This window comes from Poromitra crassiceps (assembly GCF_964638095.1).
Source record: "Poromitra crassiceps genome assembly, chromosome: 9".
NCBI classification, from domain to species: domain Eukaryota; kingdom Metazoa; phylum Chordata; class Actinopteri; order Beryciformes; family Melamphaidae; genus Poromitra; species Poromitra crassiceps.
Window position 1 is genome coordinate 44897520 of NC_139630.1, and position 24174 is coordinate 44921693.

At 42.3% G+C, this 24174-nt stretch overlaps 1 protein-coding gene across 1 annotated transcript; it reads right to left on the bottom strand.

Moving 5' to 3' along the window:
- Positions 1–10579: 10579 nt before the first annotated feature.
- LOC310782329 (cysteine-rich venom protein-like) lies at positions 10580–15788 on the bottom strand (the record flags this gene model as incomplete). The annotated part of the gene is made up of 6 exons (XM_083642996.1): positions 10580–10707; positions 11585–11670; positions 13392–13486; positions 13654–13793; positions 14456–14546; positions 15564–15788. The coding sequence occupies 6 exons, from the start codon at positions 15786–15788 to the stop codon at positions 10580–10582; spliced, it is 765 nt and encodes a 254-aa protein (XP_083499122.1).
- Positions 15789–24174: the final 8386 nt, after the last annotated feature.

Consider the following 24174-nt stretch of genomic DNA (forward strand, 5'->3'; position numbering starts at 1 on the left):
TGGCTAGGAGGAAAGCATATGCAGGCAGCTAATCAGCATGTTAGATGCTACAATCAAGAACAATCGCAAGCTCTCATCATGTTTATGTTGCCGTGAGCCTTCATGCTATTTAAGTGAAGCACGCTCTGTTTCCTATAGAGCATCCCATAGTGTTCGGGATCTACTGGATACACATTAACCTCTTGGGAGAATCTTAGGTCAGGTTAGGTCAGGGGAGCATCAAACTATGGCAAAAAGCCATAAAGTATTGGCTGTCAGATAACTTCAAGCTGTCAGTTTGACATTTGACACATTACAGTAGTGTCTGTATAACATGAGTGTATACCACCTTGCCCCCCCCGATCCCCTCCCCCCCTTTACAAGAGTAGTTCCTCCCATGTGCTCTTAAGGCTTTCCGCACCATATGCAGAAGCTGATGGCAGCTCTGTTTGAAGACGGCTGAGAGCACTTTGATATTTAACAGGTGTGCAGAGGTTTTAGTGCCACGCTTATCATATGACACTGGCATGTGAAACACACATGCATCACAACAGAGTGCAGACATTATCATATGACACTGGCATGTGCAACACACATCCGTCACAACAGAGTGCAGAAATAGGGACTGTACTGTATATCACTGCTGAGGGATCAAAACCACGTATCCGCAAAAAAGCAGCAGCAAGGTGCCCTCCCCATGTCTCTCAAAACAGACATGTTGGTTGCCGCCTACCCCTATCTGTATTTCAGCAGCTTACAAAGTTGGTCCTAAAATAAGGCTGAAAATCTCGTCAAAATAAGGCGGGTATCCGCTCATTTCCCCACTTCTGTGTCCCCTGTGCGTCGCTTAATAGCTCCGACTGGAAAACTGCTGAGCAGAAATGGGAATTGGACAAGATCATTCGCCGATCATTAAATCAAATGTGTATTTACCGTATTTATGTTATTATTATTATTAGTAGTAGTAGTAGTAGTAGTAGTAGTAGTAGTAGTAGTATTAGTATTAGTATTAGTATTAGTATTATTAGTATTATATTGTTATTATTTATTTTCGTGAATGTGTGTCGTGACACAATACCATCAAACTTCCGGTCTAAAGCGTTTTTTTCTACGTCTAACCGAATGACTGTACATTCTGTACATTCTGTTTACACACAACTGTGTTGCCAAATATGACAACAACAGCCCCAATAACAGTGATGAGAGGACCTATATGCATGGAGTGAGGTGGAAGAGCTACCCATATGGAGCCATGATAACCTCTATAAATGCCAATAAGACAAAATAAATTAATGATGACTTCAGAAAGATCAGAGAAAATCACATTCCTATTTCCAACAATGGGTCAGTTTTAGATTTCTTGGTATACACATCTCAGACGCCATCACAATATCAATTGCATCCTCAAGAAAGCACAGCAGAGGCTGTACTTTTTGTTGCAATTATTTAATTGTATTTTTAATACATTGTGACAAAAGAATTGAACTTCAACTTGAAAAGGATGTTTTTCTCCCCTCACTGGCACCCATGTATCTTTGAAATTATGCAGTGGGGTTTATGGAAAGTGTCTCAGCAACACACAATGTACATTTTCATTTCAAGTAAGAGAAAGAAAAACACAGTCACTGCAGTTACGTGGTTTTTCCATGACTGCAGTAATAACATGGTGCGTGCATATCTTTTCCACTGAAACTATTATTTGAAATTTTGCATATTTTTTTAATTACTCCCTGGATATGACCTCATTGTTAAAGAAATAAGGTTGTGGCGGGAGGGTCACTGGTTCAAATCCCCCAGGGAATGGAAATGGGACAAACTATTTCCTCCCTCAGCAACTGCTGATCCAAGTTATAATGACTAAAATTAGATGCATTAAATTAACAGCATCAGAGGACATGCATGAAAGATAGAAAGAGAATAACTCTCCTGTATGCTAATCTATAACTACATAACAAATTGATTGCATTAGCTGGTTTCCTGTGTAAGTTTGGCTCAGAAGAGCTTCTGTATGTTGTCTACACATACTGTACATTTCAAGCCACGTTGTGTTTACAGCTGAGGTATGAGGTCCAGTTGAAGGAGCGGAGTAGGCTATGTGTGACTGGCCAGCTGTAGAGGGGGTGGGGCAGTTTGGTTATTTTACAGTGTCGTGGGACTTCTTCTATTTGCTGACACACAGAGATAAAGTTTTGCTTTGCTTTCTAGTTTCCTCAATTAAAAAGATAACACAAACAAATTCAAGTCCCAAGCCATTGCAAGGCAGAAATGTATGATAATGCTCTTTATTAAATTGTATTTCTATGATGTTTCTGCACTGTTTTACAGTGAATAGAATGGCGAAGTGAATGGAAAATACAGCAACAGAGTTTTGAAGAGGTTAAGCGCTAAGAAGTAGGCCATCACTGCTAAGGCACATTTCCCTCATCACTTTTAAATGTCAATCTAATTACAGTATGAATGGAGATGTGGTACAAGACACACATTGTAATCGCTGTTAAAGATGGCTGTCTGTTTTGTTTTGTGTCCCACAGTTGTTATCCTCATCCTTGCCACCAGAAAGAAATAGTGGTGGTATTATTGTTGGATCAAAGCTTCTGTTGGCTTCCTCTGCACTGAATCCTGATGTCACGCTGCATTTTAAGCACAGGACCTCCCTGCACTGATGTGTAATTGCTTTATCTAGCGCGGCCTTCTTAAAATGGCGCTCTAATTGAAGGGCCTCACCCCACCCTTTCCTCATGTGGCTCCACACGGCAATCAACCTGCCGCGTTATCAGCACATCTTAATAAAAACTCAAATGATTGGGCCACAACCCAGGACTTCCCATAGAAATAGGAAAAGGAGGGTGGAAGAAGGGAAAAAAAGCAGGAAAAAAACATCCTGACTTGAATGACATGGGGAGTGGGCTTTCAAAATGCACAGGATGTCGAGAAATTGGTTTGAGGCAAGAAAAGAGGGGGGACGGGGAACGACTTGTCACGCAATCGACATGCATGGCAGGAAGGAACTTTGTGATATAAATGAGTCTTGTAAAACTTTGTACTATTAAAACAATGTTGACACATTGCAAAAAGATGGTGTCTCATGAAGAACAATTTTGAATATTTGTCTCAGTGTCTCCTATACAAAAGTCATGTTGATTAAAGGCAATTTACTAATTATATCCAAGAATTTCCAGCAGTCACAAGCTAGAGGATATACCGTATGTTAAATTGATATTTTTTTAAATTATTTCCCAGCTGTTAAAATGTTTCCCCACGTGTTCGTTATTAGAAGGTATGCTAATTACTTAAGGGCTGGACACATGTACAGTATTAAACTACTTTTAAATCTTGGATATGAATGGAGGACCGGCTTGTTCTCTCTATTTAAAGCTTTTCTCATGACCGTTTTACTCCTCAAGCCAAATTGATATTGGAAACTAATGAGACAATTTGGAAAGAGATGGTTCATTTCAAATGTAACAAGCGCCATACAAGCACTTACTACAATATCTGTTTTTTATGTTGTTTTCTGTTTGATTTTTTGTTTCACACCGCTGATGAAGGCTTCGTACTGAAACGCGTCCGTTGTCCTGTTGAGTGTCCCAGATGGCTATTAAACATTGAAAGGACATTATTTTGGCCTTGCAAAAGGACATTATTTTGGCCTTGCAAAAGGACATTATTTTGGCCTTGCACCTAAGTTGACGGTTGAGGTCGAATATTCAAATCGCTATTGGTGAGTTTGGATATCATCAGTGATGTCTCTTGAGCAACTGTGATGTCAGCCCTCCTGGCTGAGGCTTTATAAGTGGTGGGAGTATAAGTAGGGAGAAGAGGACAAGTGGCATCATCTCCAGAGTAAGTGGCGGGAGTAAGTAGGGAGAAGAGGACAAGTGGCGCATCATCTCCAGAGTCTCCACCCTAGTAGAGAATAATAGGACAATGCAGCACTTAGGAGCGCAACAAGAGTGTGTCGTCTTCTCATTTGGAAGCGATGGCAACATCACAACAACAAAAAAGTACTCCCGGGTACCACTGTAGCAGAAACTAGTATGAAATAAAGCTGAAAAGCTGTGCCAAACAAACGTTATATCTGAAAAACTATACATGACATTGCTTATATTCTGACCTTGTGAGTGAAAGCAGAAGTAGCTCAATGGTCTGATATATATATGTATGTAGTCTTAAAGTTGTGTGAACTGTCGCAGTTAATGTGTGCAGTTAAAAGGTACAGGGAGTTCCTGCTCCATAGCGTCCGGTTATAAATGTTGAACAAAATGATAAAATATAAACTGTGATTTCTCAAACAGTACAAAAGATAAATTAAAGCTGAATTAAGGAGATAGAATTCTAAAAGTGGTGACTCGTTTAAAGTTTGAACGGAGTGTCTAGCATGAAGGAGCAGTTAGAGTTCAAACAGGGCATGGTTTCACTATATACAGACCCTACTGTTTAAAATGAATGGCAGTTGCACCCAGAAGTCTGTTAAAGTCGTTTCTTTACCAAAATCCTGATCCCTCATATAGGCTACTACAAAAATTTTAATATTAAAGTCCAGATAAATGTTGTATGAGCTCACAAAGTATTCTTCCCTTTCGTTGTTGTTGTTGTTGCTCCATGCTGGTTATATGCAGCACATTATATTGGCATGACATATTGATATCAGCTGGTTTGCGTTGAGACAATTTCTGAATTGTTATCGGGCATCACAATGTCAAACAAATTGAAAAGTCAAATGGAGAAGCATTCCCATCTAAAGCTTTTGTGACTCTCTATCCAGGAACACTTGACCTTTGCACTATCTCTCCTCCCAGAATGCATCAGCCGCCGCTGAAATAATGGCGCAGGAGCGATTGACCCTTGCATGACCAAAGCCATTCCTGAGTGAAGCGTATGGATTTGGTCTCTACATCTGTACGACACAACCTAATGGCAAACACATTTGCCAGGATGAGAAAAAGGAATGTTCTCCGCTCCTTTCGTGTAAATGTCAGGTCTGGCAAACGTCTGTGTCAGATTATCGTGGCAGCAGCGATAAGCAGATGTAAAGACCCGTGGGGCTTATTTATTATTAAGGCCAAGTGGAGCCGCAGTGAGAACGGCGCTGCGGAGAAAATAACCTGCTCTCATGCGATATTTGCGAGGGCATTAGGTCTCCCTCGTGTGATAATACACCACATGTGATATTACGAGTTTTCCCAGACATTTATTTTCCAAATATTTAAGTGCAAAATCAATTTGCCAAATATGAATGTTGAGACGGATGTTTGCATAAGAAACTGAATTTACTTTGTGCAGCTCTAGCGATTTATAATAATAAAATACAAATAAAAAGCTTCTCGGGGACTGGAGAATGCATATTTCTTGATTAGAAATGGCTCTGATTCTGATCATGGGACATGAGACGTTGAAGTTTGCAATGGGTTGACACATGTGACACGTTAATCATAATGACATATGCTATCCTGGATTTCGATTGGTTCAAAACGGCAAATGCAGGCTATCCATGATGAGTCGGCCTAATCTCACTCTCTCCAGCATGACAGTCTTTGATTTTATTTTTCTCACACTTGCAGTTGTGGATGGAGGAATGTTTTGCCATACATTGTGTTTAGACCTCGCCTACACCCACTTTAACCATTTCCTCTGCTGCGGCAAAGGGGACCCCCTTGTCTAAATGCGTGTTTGTTTAATGTGCGTTAGCTGACGGACTCTTGAGTGAGCGCAGCTATCCTTCCGAGAAAGAACAACACCCGCGTGCTAATGACGGTTGACGTGAACCAGGCCGCTTTGAACCGGCTGTGGGCTGTGAGAGCTCCATCTTTGGCCATTGGCTGAACTTGTAGCCGTCACGCTCACTCATAACACAATGTTCACGCTCACACTCACGTCCACTTTAGGAAGCACAGAGCGCATTAAGGCCCCATACACTGTAGCCAGGCTATAGTGTTTGAGCTTCCCAGGACAATATAGGGAAGTGGTTGCTACAGTAGCACCACCCATCTATACTACACCTATACTGATAAGTGCTACATGATCCCCTCCTCCTCCTTCCTCTAGCTCTTTATCCACGAGAGTGATCTGTCAATACTTTGACATGTGATGGGCGAGTGTTGCTGTTTGTGGGCTTTCGCTCGAGTGTGTTCCTCCACTATTCCCTTGTGTGTGATGAAAGCTTAAGAGGCAAGCTGGGCTGTCTGTTGGCAAGTTCTGTTCTCAAAGCATCTCAAAGCAGTCAATGAAAGGAAGCGAGCTGCACAGCCAGCGTTCATTACAACCATTGGGGAAGGCGTGCCACTCATTGGATTAGGAGTGGGGAAGGTAGCCACTCATTGGTTTAGGAGTGGGGAAGGCATGCCACTCATTGGGTTAGGAGTTCAATACCCACTGGTGACACGCCGGAGTGGGGTGGCTATGGGAGTCCAGGATGTAGAATAGATTCTTCTGGGCCTATGCAATAATGACACCTACAGTTTGCTTTCTTTGGTCTGAACCACAGTGGAAAAGTTGTGTGTTTGCCCACCTAGCAAGAGAACCAGGGCTGGTAAACAAAAGTACAGATGAAAAGTAGAGAGTGCACATGCACTCAAAAAGCAGGTGCAGGACTAAGAAGCAACAATCACAAGTAAAGAAGTAGAGTCCGCACACACTGCTTAAAGATGTCTCCCAGTAGATTTATTTCAGACGTTTCGGTCTCACGACCTTCTTCAGAATGTTTCCTTTCTGAAGAAGGTCGTGAGACCGAAACGTCTGAAATAAATCTACTGGGAGACATCTTTAAGCAGTGTGCGGACTCTACTTGTTTACTTGTAAACAAAAGTCACACAATGTACCTGAAGTAGCTGGTTTATTGGACAGAGGTTTGGTGACCTGTCATCGTGCCAGGTGAGGAGATTTTTCTGGTGAGGGAAGTCAAAACAAATCTGATTTCAGTCCCTGCTGTAACTTTAGTGAAACATGATGGACTTGTCCATACTCTTTGCTGTAATTGACCTCCTCTGCTGTTCAGTCCAGTTAAGGGTATATGAAGAAATAACTGGCTCCGAGCATCAGTGCAGACTGTGGTTGGTACACTGTATGCTATGGTATACTGTAACAAATTACAGTATCCGAGGGATCAGCCGATCAGCATTTTGGTAAACAAACCGCGTCACTGGGTGGAAACGGCAATGGGACCCTATGGAGCCTGAGCTTGAGAGTCTCACTCTAGCCGGCTGTGCTGGTTACATTTTAAAAACAGTTCACACAACTTTAACACAACATGCATATATTATACATCAAACTCTTGAGCTATTTCTGCTCTCACTCAGAATGTCAAAATATAAGCGATGTGATGTATAGTTTTTGAGATATTAACGTTTGTTTGGCACAACTCATACTAGTTAACTGGATGTGATGTCACGCTGACCCCTCGCAGACTAGGTTTTCAAAATGCACAGTTTGCTTGAAAGAGGACAGAGATCTGCAGTTCCATGTAACTCAGTGCAGGAGTGTGACAGAGAGATAGAGTGTCATGCAGTAGGCTATTTGGTTGTGTTTTTTACTGTCAGTTTAACACAATAATCAAAGATAGTTTGCCTCACTGAGCACTGCAGATCTTTGTCCACTTTCAAATGGATTGAGCTTTTTCAGTTTTTTTCAGCATCCTGTTTGTGGCCCAGTGGGACAGCGATGTGGCGAGATAACAGCTGAGACTAGATAACAGCTCAGACTAAATCAACTGTCTTCTGTCTGGACAGACTGATGCAACAGATCTCCCTCTCTCTTCCTGCCTTTTTACAGCTATATGAATGTCGTTTTTTCTAACTCCCGCCCCTTTCTCTCCCTTTTTCTAACAGCATTTAATTCAAAGAAATAGCAAGGGAAATATATATGTCCCCAGGCCTCTCTGTCATCCCAATTTGTTGTAAACTGTGTTACCATATCAGGTTTTCAGCTTTCCTCACCCTGCAGATCCTAACTGCCCTGGCTGATTCCTTATCAGTCACAATGTATCTCTATATAAGATAGAAGCATTTTGCTGGCATGCTTTCGGTCAACTTGTCCCCTTGAGGAAGGGTCACTGCAAATTGATACAAAGTTGTTCTGAGTGATCACCTTTATCCTATGACCAAACATTTCTAGCCTGATGGTTCTCTTCCAGGATGACAATGCCCCCCAGGCCCCCGCAGAGCATGAGGGGTCACTGAATGGTTTGATGAGTATGAAGATGATGTGACTCATATGCTATGGCTTTCACACAGAACAGATCTCAACCCAAATGAACACTAATGACCGATGTGTTACACAGTGCACTCCACCATCATCAGCAAAACACAAAATGAGAGAATATATTTTGGAAGAACGGTGTTCCCTTCCTCCAGTAGAGTTCCAGGGACTTGTAGAATCAATGTTAAGGCACATTGAAGCTGTTCTGGTGGCCCAACACCTTACTAAGACACTTTATGTTGGTTTTTCTTTCAATTTGTCACCCATCTGTAAATCGTCACTATATTTTCCATATATCAGTCTAGTGCCCAGGAAGACAAACTGACGCCACAGTCATAAACATGTTGCGGCACTGGGACTAACTGTTGAGGCGGGCTGCTGTGCTTGATAAGCCCCACAGGATGGCACGGCCAGGCTTATCGTGCGCGGACAAGCCCGAGGAGCTCCGCTATCGTCCACCCCCACTGGCAGAGGAAGAGCTCGTCCCCCTTATCTCCCCTCTGCTGGGGAACTCCCCCAGAGGGGAGTTCAGTTCAGGTGGTTCTCTCATTCTCCGGCACCTTATTTAAACCCTCATGGGGATCGCACCGACAGACATGTTTCGGATGGCTGGGCAAATGCATGCGTCCCCCCTAAATATGCAGGAGTCATACATGCAGACAGTGCTATGAAATGTCAGGTTCCTTTTGGCAAGCATCCTATAGTCCATAAATTGTGTTTATTTCCAATGAAAGAGGTTTGTTATCGCTTGGGAAGGGAGCTAATTTCAACACAATAGCGCTGCACGCGGCAATATGGTAATAGGAAATCTAACATAAAGTGTGAGTGGAGTATTTAACGAGCCAAAATGAAAACAACCTCCAGGGTGCAGAGTGCAGACTGGAAAAAAACTTGACCCAGGTCCAGGCTGGAGAAATATGAGCTGAGCAGACCAATGGAGCCAGCTGTGTTTCTCAGACATAGGTTGCATGGGTAATTCATACAAACAAAGCCTCATTCGAACCAGGAGCCTACTGTGCAGCCGGAACATGTGTGGCTGCCCCCTGTGGAGAGGCATGCTCCTGCGGCCTCTTGCAGATTTGGATAAGTGGGGAGACTCATAGGTCTCAGACTCTGCCTCAAGAGAGTACTTTACCGCGGCGCAGGGAGGACATTTTTGTAGTCCAACCCAGAAGTTAGCATCGCGCTGGGGTTGTGTGGGGATTTTGGTTAAATGCCTGAAATAAGGTCTGTGGTTAACAAAGATTTATGAAACCGAGACCTGATGATCTCCACAAATGAACATCACTTTAATATGTTTTTTGAAGTGTATCTGCGATCGCCAGAAAAATCATAAAAATTGTGTCCATTTGTGAAGATTATCTTGCTGAATGCAAAGGTCTCAGTTTGATAAACCTTTGTTAAGCACATACCTTATTTCAGGCATCTAACCAAAATCCCATAAAGAACATTGACTTCCAGACGAGGGAAGCAGGTGATGCTAAATTCTAGTTTTAGGACTCATTCTGCTGCTAAGAACGGAGGAACAGACAAAGCAAAAGTGGCATTGGAAGGTCTCTGAACACTTTTATAGATGTCCAAATTAATACTAGAAGTTGTAAAAACTTTGATGCATTTAGTTGGGTTTCATAATTCAGTAGCCTACTTTCATCAAAATTGAAAACACTTTTCACCTTTCTGTGGAATTCTGGCTTCGTGGATTACTCCCAGAACTTAAATTAGTTCCCCATTTCCCCCAAGCATGTCAACCAGTGGAATATTTTAAGGAGTGCGATGCATATAAATTGTACAGTATTGTTATTTAATAAATCACATAGGAACTCCCAATGGTTCAACATTCTGATATACCCCATAAAGACAAAACGGGGTCGAGATGATGGAGATTCATTGTATGTCCTCAGTCAACAGTCTAGGTAGGGGACCGGACTAGTAGCAGCCAGCGGGCGTGGTAGGTTACTGTAATTGTTGATGTGTCTTGGCTCAGGTTTGGGAAAACTATTCTGTGGAATGAGCTTTTCCGCACTGCTTCTGCCAGATCCATGCTACCTTTCAAGTGGTTTCTCCTTCCTCTGCACTCAGTTTACACCTTAGATACAGTAGGGATTTGTCCCTGCAGGTACCGTTTGTCCAGAGAGAGTGTGTGTGCCAAAGTAAATTTCCTCTTTAATCTTTGCTGATTTGAGAAGAGTCAAAGGGCTTGAGGCATTAAACCAGCAGGAAATAGTTCCAAGGAGCACAACGAGGAGGTGACATTTCCTAGAAAAAGTTTTGAGTGAATGGGTATATTGACAAAGAGTTTGTGTAAGACATATGGGTCTTTTTTTAAATGTTCATCTTTATTGAATTGTGATATGATCCGATATGATTGTGGAATGACTAATGAGTCAGGGTGCATCTGCACAGGCAATCAATGGATCTGATCGGTACACTTGCAGGAGGCCGGACACCAGGAGGCCACATTCACATTGCTGCAGCCTGGAGACTGCTTCAGATCGGGACAGTTGCCATATTTATCAGCATAGGGACAGGGGTTGGCTGAAAGAGAGAGAGAGAGAGAGAGGAGGCATGGCCAAAGATAAATCATAAATGATATTAGGCGTAATGTTGTCCACTGATAGAAATCATTCAAAGGTTGACAAATAATGAGTTCAGGCTGTATACAGTTATGTGCCAAAGTCATGGCCTCTTCTGGGTTCAGCATGGGACCTATAAGGGATTTCATTCCTCATTCATTTTCCCATAGACGTTTAAAAATATATATAAAAGAGTTGTACTTGGCCATACCAAGCGATTCAGCTATATCCAGAATCAGGAGAGACTTGGGCTTCACTTGGACCAAAACTAAAACTTTATCCGCCTTCTTTTTTGTCTGAGTGAAATGTTCTATAGTCTCTCCTGATTGTAAATATCGCTGAATCGCTTGGTTTGACCAAGTAAAACTTTGTACTATTTTATTTTTATAATGATTTATGAAATGTCTATGGAAAAATGAAGAAATGAAATCCGTTAGGTCCCATGCTGAACCCGGAAGAGGGTGTGACTTCACTCTAGCTGCTGCTCTGGAGGAAGAAAATGATGATCATGAAATGATTGGTTAGTTAAACCTCAGTTGGCGGAGCCACAGAACCACAGCTTTGACGAGAGCATATGATGAACCATTACGAATGCAATCTAGATCCATACTATTGACCTTCCCAGTTGAATGTAGCCATAATAGCCTAGCTTGTTACATAAGCTAGTGAGCTAGCTGCTGACCAACAACAATACGTTGCTATTTATATTTCTTATTTATATTTTGACCAGTTCCTTCTTTGCTCAACCAATGAGATTATTTCTGCTTCCAGCAGCTCGTGTCGCCTCTCAAATCTGCTGTTCTTCACACCAAAGGGTTTGGAGAGATTTTGCTACTCACTGCACAGGCCTTCGTCACAAGCATCAGGGGGGCAATCTCCACAGGGGGTTCCTGCCTTGTAGGGGTGTGTGTACTGGTAGTTTCCACTGTAATTTAGGCCAGAACATCAAATATTAAACATAACAGCAAAGACTCACAGGATCTCAGCCCTCATGTCACTGATACGCTCCGAGACAGTAAAGCAGTATCCTATTAGATCAGTTATTCCCAAACTGTGGTCCGGGATCAGTGATTCCCAAACTTTTTTTTAACAGACAGTTTTTAGGCTACATATACACATTAACCTTGAGGATTTTGGGCTGAATTTCGGAAAAATCGCGATGTTGGTGAAATATCTACATTTCGAAAATGTACTTTCAGAGGCTGTAGTGGGCTCTGGTATCATATGAACCTAGAAGACCTAAGGCATTGATTGGTACATGTACCAAACATGATGTGCTAGAGCAGGGGTGTCAAACTCATTTCAGTCCACGGGCCACATGCGACCCAATTTGGTGTCAAGTGGGCCACACAATGAAAATCAATAATAATAACCTATAAATGACAAAACCTAATCATTTTCCCGTTTATCTTAGTGTAAAGAATTACATCACCTACAACACGAGGTTATCTCAGCTACTAAAAAAGCACATTATCAAATCTGTCTGTACTGTGCATTACAATCAGGTGTGTAGTGGAGGGTAAACACAAGTAAAAGCAATTTACCCACCTCTTTGAAATGAGACAGAGTTTACTCACCTATTTTCAGATCAACTGTATCAATCAATGAGGGCAAACAAGGTGGGTAAACTACTCACCTTGGATAGTTTACCCACCTCTGTATTTACCACTACACCCCTGATTACAATTGATGACAACTGTGCAATTCTCTATAGTCAAGCAAAGGTAATGAAAATAGCTGACGATTTAGTGATTAATACAGATAACATGAATAGGCGACTTAATATTTAACTTGCTCCTGAAACCTGGTACCTCTTAGCCTTCACAAGTGCATCACATTGGATTGAAGGACTTCTCAGTGCAATTTTCACACTTTGCAAAGTCATGCTTTGGGCCGGATTGGACCCTTTGGGGGGCCGGATCTGGCCCCCGGGCTGCATGTTTGACACCCCTGTGCTAGATTGTCAGGAAGGTGGCTAAATAATGCTCCAAATATAGGCAAAATTTTGCCACGGGAAAAAAACATTTTCAAAGGGGTCCTCTTTTTCACAGCCTAATGTTGGCAGGTGTGTGTGCAGTGTCCGTTTTAAGCCAGTAGCCTGATGTTATTATTTAGCCGTTCTGATGCTATGGTTAAATCAGCAAATTTTAAATGTACGTTGCTGTTGTCAGAAAAAAAGGCATATTTTCCTTGTATATTTTCTTACCGACACCCAAGTATTCTTGAAATTATGTTTTTTTTATCAGGTTTCAAGGGCCCAAGGTTCATAAAACACACTCAACACTAAAATTATCATATCACCATTCACTCTGATTCTAAGCAAGAAAAAAAACTAAACTTACAGTAGTCTACAGCTTTCCAGTGACAGAAGTGATATGTTGTGTTGTAATGTGATCGTTTTTTCCCACGGCACTGGGCCAGTGGCCTCGCCGGGGTCATACGATGGAAGAGTCAGGACAGCCACTCTGTCAGTCAGTCAGCCAGTCAGCCAGCCAGTTAGTCAGTCATGGACATTTAGTGAGTTTAGTGGGGAAATAGCCGTAACTAGGGATATGAAGGTGCTAGAGAGTCGGGATTCGAGGGGTGGGTAGGTGGAGTGGCTAGGGGGGGCACCGTGGGCTTATAGGTTTGTGCTTGTTTCCTTACGGGGGACAGTACTGGCAGACGTAGAAGTACTTGTAGGATGAGGTGGGGCAGTGGGACATGCCACAACCAATCTCGTTGGACCGGTACCACACAACCTGTGCAGACAAGAGACAAACAGAATCATCAGGGAGTGACTTCTAACTTGTTCTCACACCACACTGGGAGTTTTTGTAGACATTTGACACTTTCAAATAAGTGATGCCATGTACTGTGGATTAGTATTTATACGGGTGGTATTAAAGTGCTGTGGATGTGACTGCACCTGTGTGAAGTGTCCAACGGTTCCTCCGGTAGATCCATTTCCGTATTGCCAGTCCTTCACCTCGGCGTACCAGGACTGGATAGCGTCGCTCCAGGAGTCCTTACTCTGTGACATGTAAAGGTTCTCTCCACAGCCGGTAGCTGCAGTCAAAAGAGAGGTGAGAGAGTCTGCAGTCTGCTTCAAGAGGCCATCCATGCTAATGGGTCTTAGTCAAGAAAGGAAATGGATCATTTCCATGCACAGTCACCAGATCTGTCTTTGTGTTGGGACAGGAAGTTGAGGTGAACACCCTTACTGTACCTTTCTCCCTTTATCTGGAGGGTCATATCTACCAAATTTCTATGGCTCTTCCTCGGCCCTCCCTCCACTGACTCTTCAAAGCTCTTTGTTTAAAGGAGGGTATTTTGGATGCCAACACTGTCAAAAATTGCACTGCAGGTACAATTGATAAACCATTTATAAGATTATGATCTGTGTTGTCAACAATTGCCCTAAAAGACACCCGGGTTAGAATTACGCAATACACCGGTTTGACAGGCTGACAAAGCTTTTTATTAAATATTGGTGTCAGCCGTACTTCTGATATGATGGAGGGTCCCGCCCTTATCACAGCTTGGAGCATGCCCCCGGACTCCAGTAGTCAAATGCAGGAAATTAGATCAAAAGTAATCCAAAAGTAATGTAAACTTACATTACTTTAATATTGTGATACTTGATTAAAAAAAAAAAGTAATTTTACCGGATTACATTTTTAAAGTAACTCACAACACTGACTAGGTGTAAGGTACAAGAGAGAAGTTACCATTGATCTGCCTGGAGCTGGAAGGACTGTGCTTCATAGAGCAGTCGTGGGCCCATCCCTGAGCGTTGGCTGCAGCCTGACTGCTCCAGCTCTGTGGGGAACACAGGACAGAACGGCTGCTACATCAGCACATCACCACCATATAACCTCACTGTGTGCTTATCCAGAAAACAGCCCATATGCACCATGAGGGAGTGCACAGTAGTATGCATCAAATCAAACACTAACAAGCTAGATTAAATGAGAATTGATGCTTAGATACTTTTGGCTGATGCCCAGTGAAGCACACTATGCTTTTGTACAGTGGCAGCCTAGCCTGGGTAAACCCAGCCCCCAGTGACCTGCTCTCAGGCTCACCCTGCTTACAGTCTGAGAGAGCAGGTCACGTGGGGGCTGGGTTTACCTAGGCTAGTGGCAGCCACCTTGAATTGCCGCTCCCAGCCGGATCCCAGCTGGCTGCCATCCCAAAGACGTTGCTTTAGGGGTGGGTTGCCAACTGTCGTCATGGCAACTCATTACTGTATGTTTTTTCTGAGTTTGGGTCCCAGGGAGACACAAAAATTTTCTTTTGGGTTCGATGATGAAAAAGTTTGGGAACCCCTGCTTTAGAGAAAGGATATAATATTGTTTATTAAGATGTAAAAAAAATAATAAGATGTTGAATTGGTTTAAGTGATAAGTTAAAGTGGCACTCAACCGAAAAACAATGCTGATTTATTTTGCACATGATCTCACACGTACCCGAAAACTGTAAACAGTTATGCAGACAATCAGTTTTGTAGGCAGTCATTTAGTTTGCCAGTTTTTGAGAGTTGATTTGAGTCAAGTCGTGGACCAGTGATGTCATCCGTGCATGAATGACCACTGGTCCACAACTTGACTCAAATCAACTCTCCAATAACTTGCAAACTAAATGAATGTCTGCAAAATTGTTTACAGATTTCTGATGTGTGTGTGATCATGTGAAAAATAAATCAGCATTTTTTTTCCAGTGGAGTTCTACTTTAAGTTAAGTATATATATTTTTTTCTCTTTGTTTAATCTACGAAGGCTCTACATGGGCCTTATCATGGAACTGTGCATTATTATGACAATAACAGTATTTTACCATTTTCAACATGTTGCTAGCAGAAGGTTGGACACCTCTCCTCAGGGTGTTGTGCTTGTTCACAATCTCAGACTGTTCTGAGGCAGAGGCTAGGATGAAGCCGGCATAAACACAAACAAAAGCACAAAGAGATTGTGTGAAATTCAGGTAATGATAGAGGTGAATGTGGATTGTTTGTTTGTTTGTAACCGAGGATGAATATAAACCATAGTATTCACTCACCATCCTTCAAGTATGATGTTCAGAGATGAGATAGACAAGAAAGATTAATACATTTGCACATATGAAACCACTTGCAACAAGTAAAAAACAGTGACAGATCCACAAGATAAGATACTTAGTACAAAGTGAATCAAATCAAATGAAATTTAATGATAAAAGAACACAGCAAATACTCCCACTTTTAGATGCAGAGTGAACCCATATGTTTTTCTTTAATTTTCTTATCTCCTGTCCTTCCTAATTCTACTCTTCATCTGATATTGACATCAGATCTATGGCAGACAAGAATAATAGATTATCCACATGGTGAACTTTTGAGTTTCCAGATAGTCTAAAGACAAATACACATTCACATACCGTAATTTATTTCACATCATGAATATGAGTCAACCTTTGCTGCCCTCACTTTGTCTACGCTAATTAACCTGCTTGTTAAGTTTCATTTGACTTACTGCTGAGGTGCCAGGCATGTGTAGTGCAGTGAAGTGGCCCAAGGCGCACAGGAAGGCAATTGTGCACATGGACATGGTGAAATCCAGAACTGCCTGCCTCTGGGCGCTGGAGTTTATATGATGCCTTGGATTTTTTTTTTTTTGTTTGCTGTCTCCTCACCCATTCACAGTTTAGCACACATGTGGCAATAACCAATCAGCCCAAGCTATTCCTTTCCAGCTGATCCCAATCACCTAATCAGCGTAGTATATCAGGGTTCCATGTTTTACTCTGTTTGCTATGTGCCATGTGTCATTCTCAGTTGCTGATCATCATCGCTGAAGCAGTTGCTTTCGCCCCAAATCCTCCCCTGACCACCACCGTCATGACTCCTGATTGAAGAATTCCCTATCCCCATAGGGAATTCTTCAATAGCTATCCTATTCTTCACTGACGACACCCTCTCATCATCTCAGGAGAGCGTCATCATATCATGGAGTCATACGCCAAAAATTAATTTGTTGTATCATTAAAGCTTGTTAAACTTTCTACTAGTCTCTCATTATTGAAATACAGCCAGTATCATGCATGCATGCATGTACATGTTTAAAGTACACAGTCTGCATCCCTCATGGCTGCCACACCCATGACCATACTGAGACGTTAGAAATGAACATACCACACAACCTAATGGGCACCCTAGATTTTACAGAAATACCCAAGTGAAGATGGGGCGGCTGTGGCTCAGGAAGCAGAGCGGGTTGAGGGTCATCCCCTAATCAGAAGGTCTGTGGTTCGATCCCCGACTCCTTCAGTCCGCATGTCGAAGTGTCCTTGGGCAAGATATTCAGATTCAGAATCAGAATCAGAATCACTTTTATTGCCACAGTATGCAAGTTACATACGAGGAATTTGTCTTAGTGTCTGTATGCAGCGTAGCGGTCACATCAATATACAGAGATAAGTAGCGGTCACATCAATATACAGAGATAAGAAGTAGGAAGATAACTAAAGACAATCGCAAAGTTGCAAGTGCAATCAAATTGAGTAAATATATATACAATATGTACATGAGTGGTGAAGTGTTCTGTGGATGATAAATATGAATTTACGTTGGATTTACATGAGATTTACAGACTGAGTTAAATAGACGTTAAATAGGCAGTGGATTTACATGAATTTACAGTCGGAGTTAAATAAGAGTTTACATTGAATGTACATGACATTTACAGACTAAGTTAAATAGGCATTACTGTGCCTATTGCCTACTGTATTGAACCCTAAATTGCTCCCGATTGCTCCCGGTTGGGCCAGCACCCTGCGTGGTAGCCTGCCACAATGGGTGTAGCTATGTATGAATATGAATGTGTGTGAATGTAGGCATAGTTGTAAAGTGCTTTGTGTGGCTGGTATAGAGTCTATATATAGACCATAGACTGTAAAACAGATGGACAGAGTGTATGTGACGTCACCCATTGGTTTGTGGACTGAAGCCTCTAGTCTGGCGTTTTTGGCTGCTGCCATCTTGGGTTTTCAGTTTTACAATTTATGCAAATATTGAAGTCACTGATGATAATGATATTATCGGCGCGGGTTACGAGGTCAGAGAGAAAGTTGGAAAATTCATCTAGAAAATATGAATAGGGCCCGGGTGGGCGGTAAAGCATGACTGGGTAGAAGGCTCCGAGGCCAGCTTTATTAGAGGGTCGCATGGTGAGTATCTCACATGATCAGAGTTTATACTTTTGATCGTGTGAGAGACTTAAATTTGAATTAAAAATTAGGCCCACGCCCCCACTTTTTTTTACGTTCTGGTGATATGCAAATGAGTAAAGTTAGGGGGGGAGGCCTCAATACGTGGAAGAACATCATTCGGTTTTAGCCAGGTTTCGCATAATCCCATTATATTCTATAATTATGTCGTTGACCAGAAGGGCTTTGTTAGCGATTGATCTGATATTAATGAATCCAAGCCGAATGCTTATGGTCAGTGGTAATAGTTTTTGAGCATTCAACATCGTATGTAGATTTAGTCTCAATTAAGTTAGTGTTTGATGCTCTGAGAGGTGGGCGAGAGCAACATGAGGAGAGGGGGCGACGGAGAGAAACGGTGCTAATTTGAGAAATCGCGTTACAAAACAGTAGGGTTAATAAGAATAAAATTTGGGTTAGGGTTAAGATTATGTAGAGCGTTTTTGGATCGGTTACTAGTAGAAAGCTGCACCATTGGTGTAGACTTGAAAAGCACTATATAAATGCAGTCCATTTACTGTACCATAGGGGTTTGTCGACATGTCACCTGTCAAACGTCCATGGCGATTTATGGTTTTCATCAGGCAAGTTGGACGTCTGTGTTACAATGTTGTCCATACATATCTTCATGAGGTAAAGGGGAGGGCCTTTTTCTGTATATTTTCATCCTGGTGACAATGTTAGTTTGCAACATCAGGGAGGATTTCGAAATGATAACATAACATCAAAACCACGAACGGTAACACTTTACAATAACGTACACAAATCCTATAGTAGTTACTGATAAACTAACCATTAACTAATCGCCAGTTAATCATTCGCTAATGAAAAATTTGGCATTAGTTTATCACTAGTTAATCATAGTTAATGAGTAGGTAGTCATTAGTTAATGATTAGTATCTAATTTCCTGAGTAGAGTAGTTAATCAGTACCTAATGATTACTAAATTTCAGCTCGTGAATAGAGTAGTTAATCATTACTTAATGATTCCAAAATGTCAGTGCGTGAATGTATTAGTTAATCATTAGTTAATCTTTTTGTGTACCCTATTGTAAAGTGGTGCATCATACTCAGTAGTTTATGAATACTGAATCATTACCTGTCCATTAGTTACTCTTTTCGCACCCTAATATAAAGTGAAAGATATCCTTATCAAATACACACTCCCTCCAGGTGAGATTCGAACTCTGAACCCCAAGGTTGTTAAATTGTAAGTCTGGTTCTCTACCATCTGAGCTAACCAGCCTGTTACTTGGTAGAGCCATACTATAGGTCTGTAGAGTCAGAGACTAAGTATTATGTCCTATCCACATACTACTTTCTGTTCAAGTACTTATAGTTTTTAAGATATATTCCACCCAAATACTACCTTCTCTCCAAATACTTATAGTTTTAAAGGTATATTCCATCCAAATACTACTTCATGTCCAAGTACTTAGGTATGTTTCAGCCAAATACTACTTATGTCTAAGTACTTGTAAGTACTTGGACAGAAAGTAGTATTTGGGTGGAATATACCTTTAAACTATAATACTTGGTCTCAGGCTCTACATTCAATAGTATGGCTCAAACAAGCAACAGGCTGGTTAGCTCAGATGGTAGAGAACCAGACTTACAATTTAACAATCTTGGGGTTCAGGGTTCGAATCTCACCTGGAGGGAGTGTTTATTTGATAAGGATATCTTTCACTTTATATTAGGGTGCGAAAAGAGTAACTAATGGACAGGTAATGATTCAGTATTCATAAACCACTGAGTATGATGCACCACTTTACAATAGGGTACACAAAAAGATTAACTAATGATTAACTAATGATTAACTAATACATTCACGCACTGACATTTTGGAATCATTAAGTAATGATTAACTACTCTATTCACGAGCTGAAATTTAGTAATCATTAGGTACTGATTAACTACTCTACTCAGGAAATTAGATACTAATCATTAACTAATGACTACCTACTCATTAACTATGATTAACTAGTGATAAACTAATGCCAAATTTTTCATTAGCGAATGATTAACTGGCGATTAGTTAATGGTTAGTTTATCAGTAACTACTATAGGATTTGTGTACGTTATTGTAAAGTGTTACCCAACGAACCATCAAATATGTCAAACCAACATTGATAAGGTTAAGTTAAACCAACACTGGGGAGATAGGCTACACAAGATAGCATGCTTAACAGAGCAGATAACAGAGAAACAATGTCACAGGTTACATTCAAAGTAGCCAGACTTTTCAATAGGTTGAACAGGCTGCAGCACTTTGTTTGAACTAGCTCTGTGATGATAACCTCTAAGTTAGTCACTAAAGCCCATGGCACACCAAACAAACATACTCCAACAAACACAGACAAACACAGATGTGTGTTTGGTGTGCCATGACTGTCTGTCCTCGTTTGGAGATGTTTGGTCAGATTCAACATGTCCAATCCTTGTTTGTCTGTGTTTGCCAATGGCACACCAATCAGACATTCTCCAACAACTGCCAAAGAGTCAGGAAGATGAATAATTAATTACACTGTGACATATTACCTACAGAACGATTAAATCAAACCTCATGTAACATAATGATGATGATCATGATGATGATGATGATGATGATGATGATGATGAAAATAATCCCTCCACCTGACAGGTGTGGCATATCACATGATGCTGATTAAACAGCATGGTTATTGCACAAAGGCTGGTCACAATAAAAGGCCACTCGAAAATGTGCAGTCACGAGTTTTGAGGGAGTGTGCAATTGGCATGCTGACTGCAGGAATGTCCACCAGAGCTGCTGCCCGTGAATTGAATGTTGTTTATCATAAGCCGTCTTCAATGTCGTTTCCAAGAATTTGGAAGTAGGCCTATATCCAACCGGCCTCACACCCACAGACCACATGTAAACACACCAGCCTAGGACCTCCACATCCTGTCATGATCATCTGTTATGTGGCCAGGCTATGATCATGTCATTCATGTCAAAAGTTTTGTAGGCATTCATTTAGTTGGCCAGTTATTGAGTTGATTTGATTTGAGTTAAGTTGTGGAGTGTGATGTAATTTTGTGCATACATGACATCATATGACATCACTGGTCCACAACTTAACTCAAGATTCAAGATTTTTTATTGTCACTCCATGGTACAAGTATCACGTGTGAAATTCTTGTGCTGTGGCCTCCGTTTACAACATAGTACAAATATAGCAAGGCATATGAGTGCAAAAACAATAAGCAATAAGGCAATAAGCAATAAGCAATAAGCAACAATAAGCAATAAGGCAGTATAGTGATAAGACAAGTCCGAGACAGTGGCATATTCACTGCACATAGGTGCACATGTCATGTGCATACTTTAGACGTGCTTAAACATTTTAAATTCGACGTATTTGACATACAGGTGCAAATAGCATGTACCTTATTAGACATACAATTAAACATTAGACATACGTAATGGTAGCAGCTGCAGTGCGGTACGGTACGGCTACTACACTATTTGTGTATGTTAAGGAGTCTCGTGGCCTGCGGAAAGAAACTGTTCCTCAAGTGATTTGTGCGTGCTTTTGGAACCCTGTATCTCCTCCCTGAGGGTAACAGGGAGAACAGGCTGTTGTGGGGATGGTTTGTGTCTTTGATGATCTTCAGGGACCTCCTGAGGCACCGCTGGTTATACAGTTCATGCAGATCTGGCAACTCAAGATCCCGGAGGAGCTGTGGAGCGACATCTTACATCTTGTTCATACTTCATCTATCTGTGCGAGGCATGGGCTAATTCAGTGTAAAACTCTTCACCGGGTGCATTTGACCAAAGTCCGACTGGCTAGGATCTATGATGACATCGACCCTACTTGTGACAGATGTCACTCGGCCCCTGCCACATACATTCATATGTTTTGGTTATGCCCCTCTTTGCACAAGTACTGGACAGAAATCTTTAATACTATCTCAGAAAGTGTTGGAGTGACACTTGAGCCTACCACTCTAACAGCTCTTTTCGGAGTCCCTCCCCCTACAGTATCATTATCAAAATACCAAGCAGGCTTTGTGGCCTATACAACGCTTTTAGCAAGGCGCCTAATTCTATTAAAATGGAAATCCGTTAGCCCACCTTCTCATTCCTTATGGATCAGAGATATTCTTTATTTTATTAAATTGGAAAGAATTCGGTGTACGATGAGAGGCTCGTCAACTAGATTTTTGAAAACATGGGGACTATTTTTTATGGTGGTGAAGGGTTTGCAGTTTCCTGAGATCCCAAAGGACTGATTTCTGTTTCTCTGTGATGTGTTGGGCCTGATGATGTCTGTCTGTTGTGCTGTCTTCTCTTCTTTTCTCTTGTGTGGGTGGGCTGTGTAGATTATGGATATTTGATCATGTACTTGTGCACTGTGTTTCTGATGGGTGATCGGATCGGACTATGTCAATTATTGTTTTACTTTTGTTTTGTTTTTGTTTTTGTTAATAAGGAAAAGGAAGTATCTCAGGGTGAGAATATTACTTTTGTACTGTTGCTGTTAGGGAGGGTATGGTATAGGTATTTGTTTTTCCTCTTCTTTTCCAGTGAACCTGTTTTCCTACGACCGTATACACATATCTTCACCTTTTTTTTTTCTTTTTCTTGTCTTTCCAGTCCTATAACAGGCAGTGAAATTTAAATACTGATGTGCTGTATCATTTATGCCCTGAAAACTTCAATAAACAGAAATGTGAAAAAAAAAAGATCTGGCAACTCACATCCTGTTACGTGTTACGCGCCTCACCCTCCGTAGCACCCTGCGGTCCATGGTGGTACAGTTCCCGTAAGCAGCCAGTCAGCAGGCTTTCAATGGTGCCTCTGTAGAAGTCCCTAAAGGATTTCTTTCCTTAGCCCAAATTTCTTCAGGCGCCTGAGTCCGTGTATTCGCTGTTGGGCCTTTTTGACAACAGTGGCGGTGTGACCGGCCCAGGTCAGGTCCTGGTGGATGTTGACTCCCAGGTACTTGAAGCTGTCCACCCTTTCCACCACTGTGCCGTTGATGGTGATTGGGGGGGGTGCGCCCCCCCCCCCCCTCCTGTAGTCCACAATGATCTCCTTGGTCTTGGAGACGTTCAGAGAGAGGTGGTTGTCCTGGCACCATTGTTCCAGGGCCCCCACCTCCTCTCTGTAGGCCGTCTCGTCGCTCCCCGAGATCAGCCCCACGACTGCTGTGTCGTCTGCAAACTTCACGATGGTGTTAGAGGTTTGAGTCGCCACGCAGTCGTGGGTGTAGAGGTCGTACCAGAAGGGGCTGGAGACGCACCCCTGGGGCGCTCCTATGCTGATGGTCAGTGGGGAGGAGGTGAGGTTGCCCACCCTCACCACCTGGCGGGAGGGGGGGTGGTGGGGGGGAGGAGAGAGGGGGGGGGGGTGATGGGGGGAGGAGAGGGGTGGGATAGGAGGGGGGGAGGAGGGGAGGCGCTCTGGCAGAGGGGTCAAACCTGGCGTAGAACGCGTTGAGTTCGTCTGGCAGGGTGGGTGACTCGTTGGCGTTTTGCTGTTTTTCCCCTTTGAAGTCTGTGGCAGCGTGGAGTCCTCTCCACAGGTGTTTGGGGTTGTTGGAGTCCAGTTTCCAGTTTTTCAAATCAACTCTCAATAACTGTCAAACTATATGAATGTCAGATGTGTGAGATCATGTACAAAATAAATCACCATTTGGAATGCCCCTTTAAGCCCAGGTGCATCAGCCAGCCCCAGACAGGGCCAGGAGAGTGGAAGGGGGTTACATGCTGCCACTCCGACGTTCTGCCACTCCGAAATACTCAGAAAGGGATCATGTCCTCCCCCAGACCCTAACCCAAAACCTAACCTCTCCCACCCCCACGCCTAAACCTAAGGTCGGCATTGCGGCTTAAGGTGAACGACCGCCAGTCCGAATAATGGAAGTTAACGTTCGGAGTGGCAGGGCTTCGGAAAGGCAAACAGTTACCAGTGGAAGGGTAGTCACACTTTTAGATGTTTTGGCTACAGAAAAAACCCATAACCAAAATAGTCATACAGATACAGTCGGTCACGTTACTTCTGGTGTGTGTACAGTGTATGTGTGGCCCGTGGGGGGAAATAAGAGGATTTCTCCCACGCTGACCCATAAGACCATAAGACGTCGTCGTCGACACCGCCTGAATGTATATTTTTGGAATTCTGTATTACCATTTTTTTTTGCCGGGAACCCGCTGGCCCTGGAACCCCTTCAAT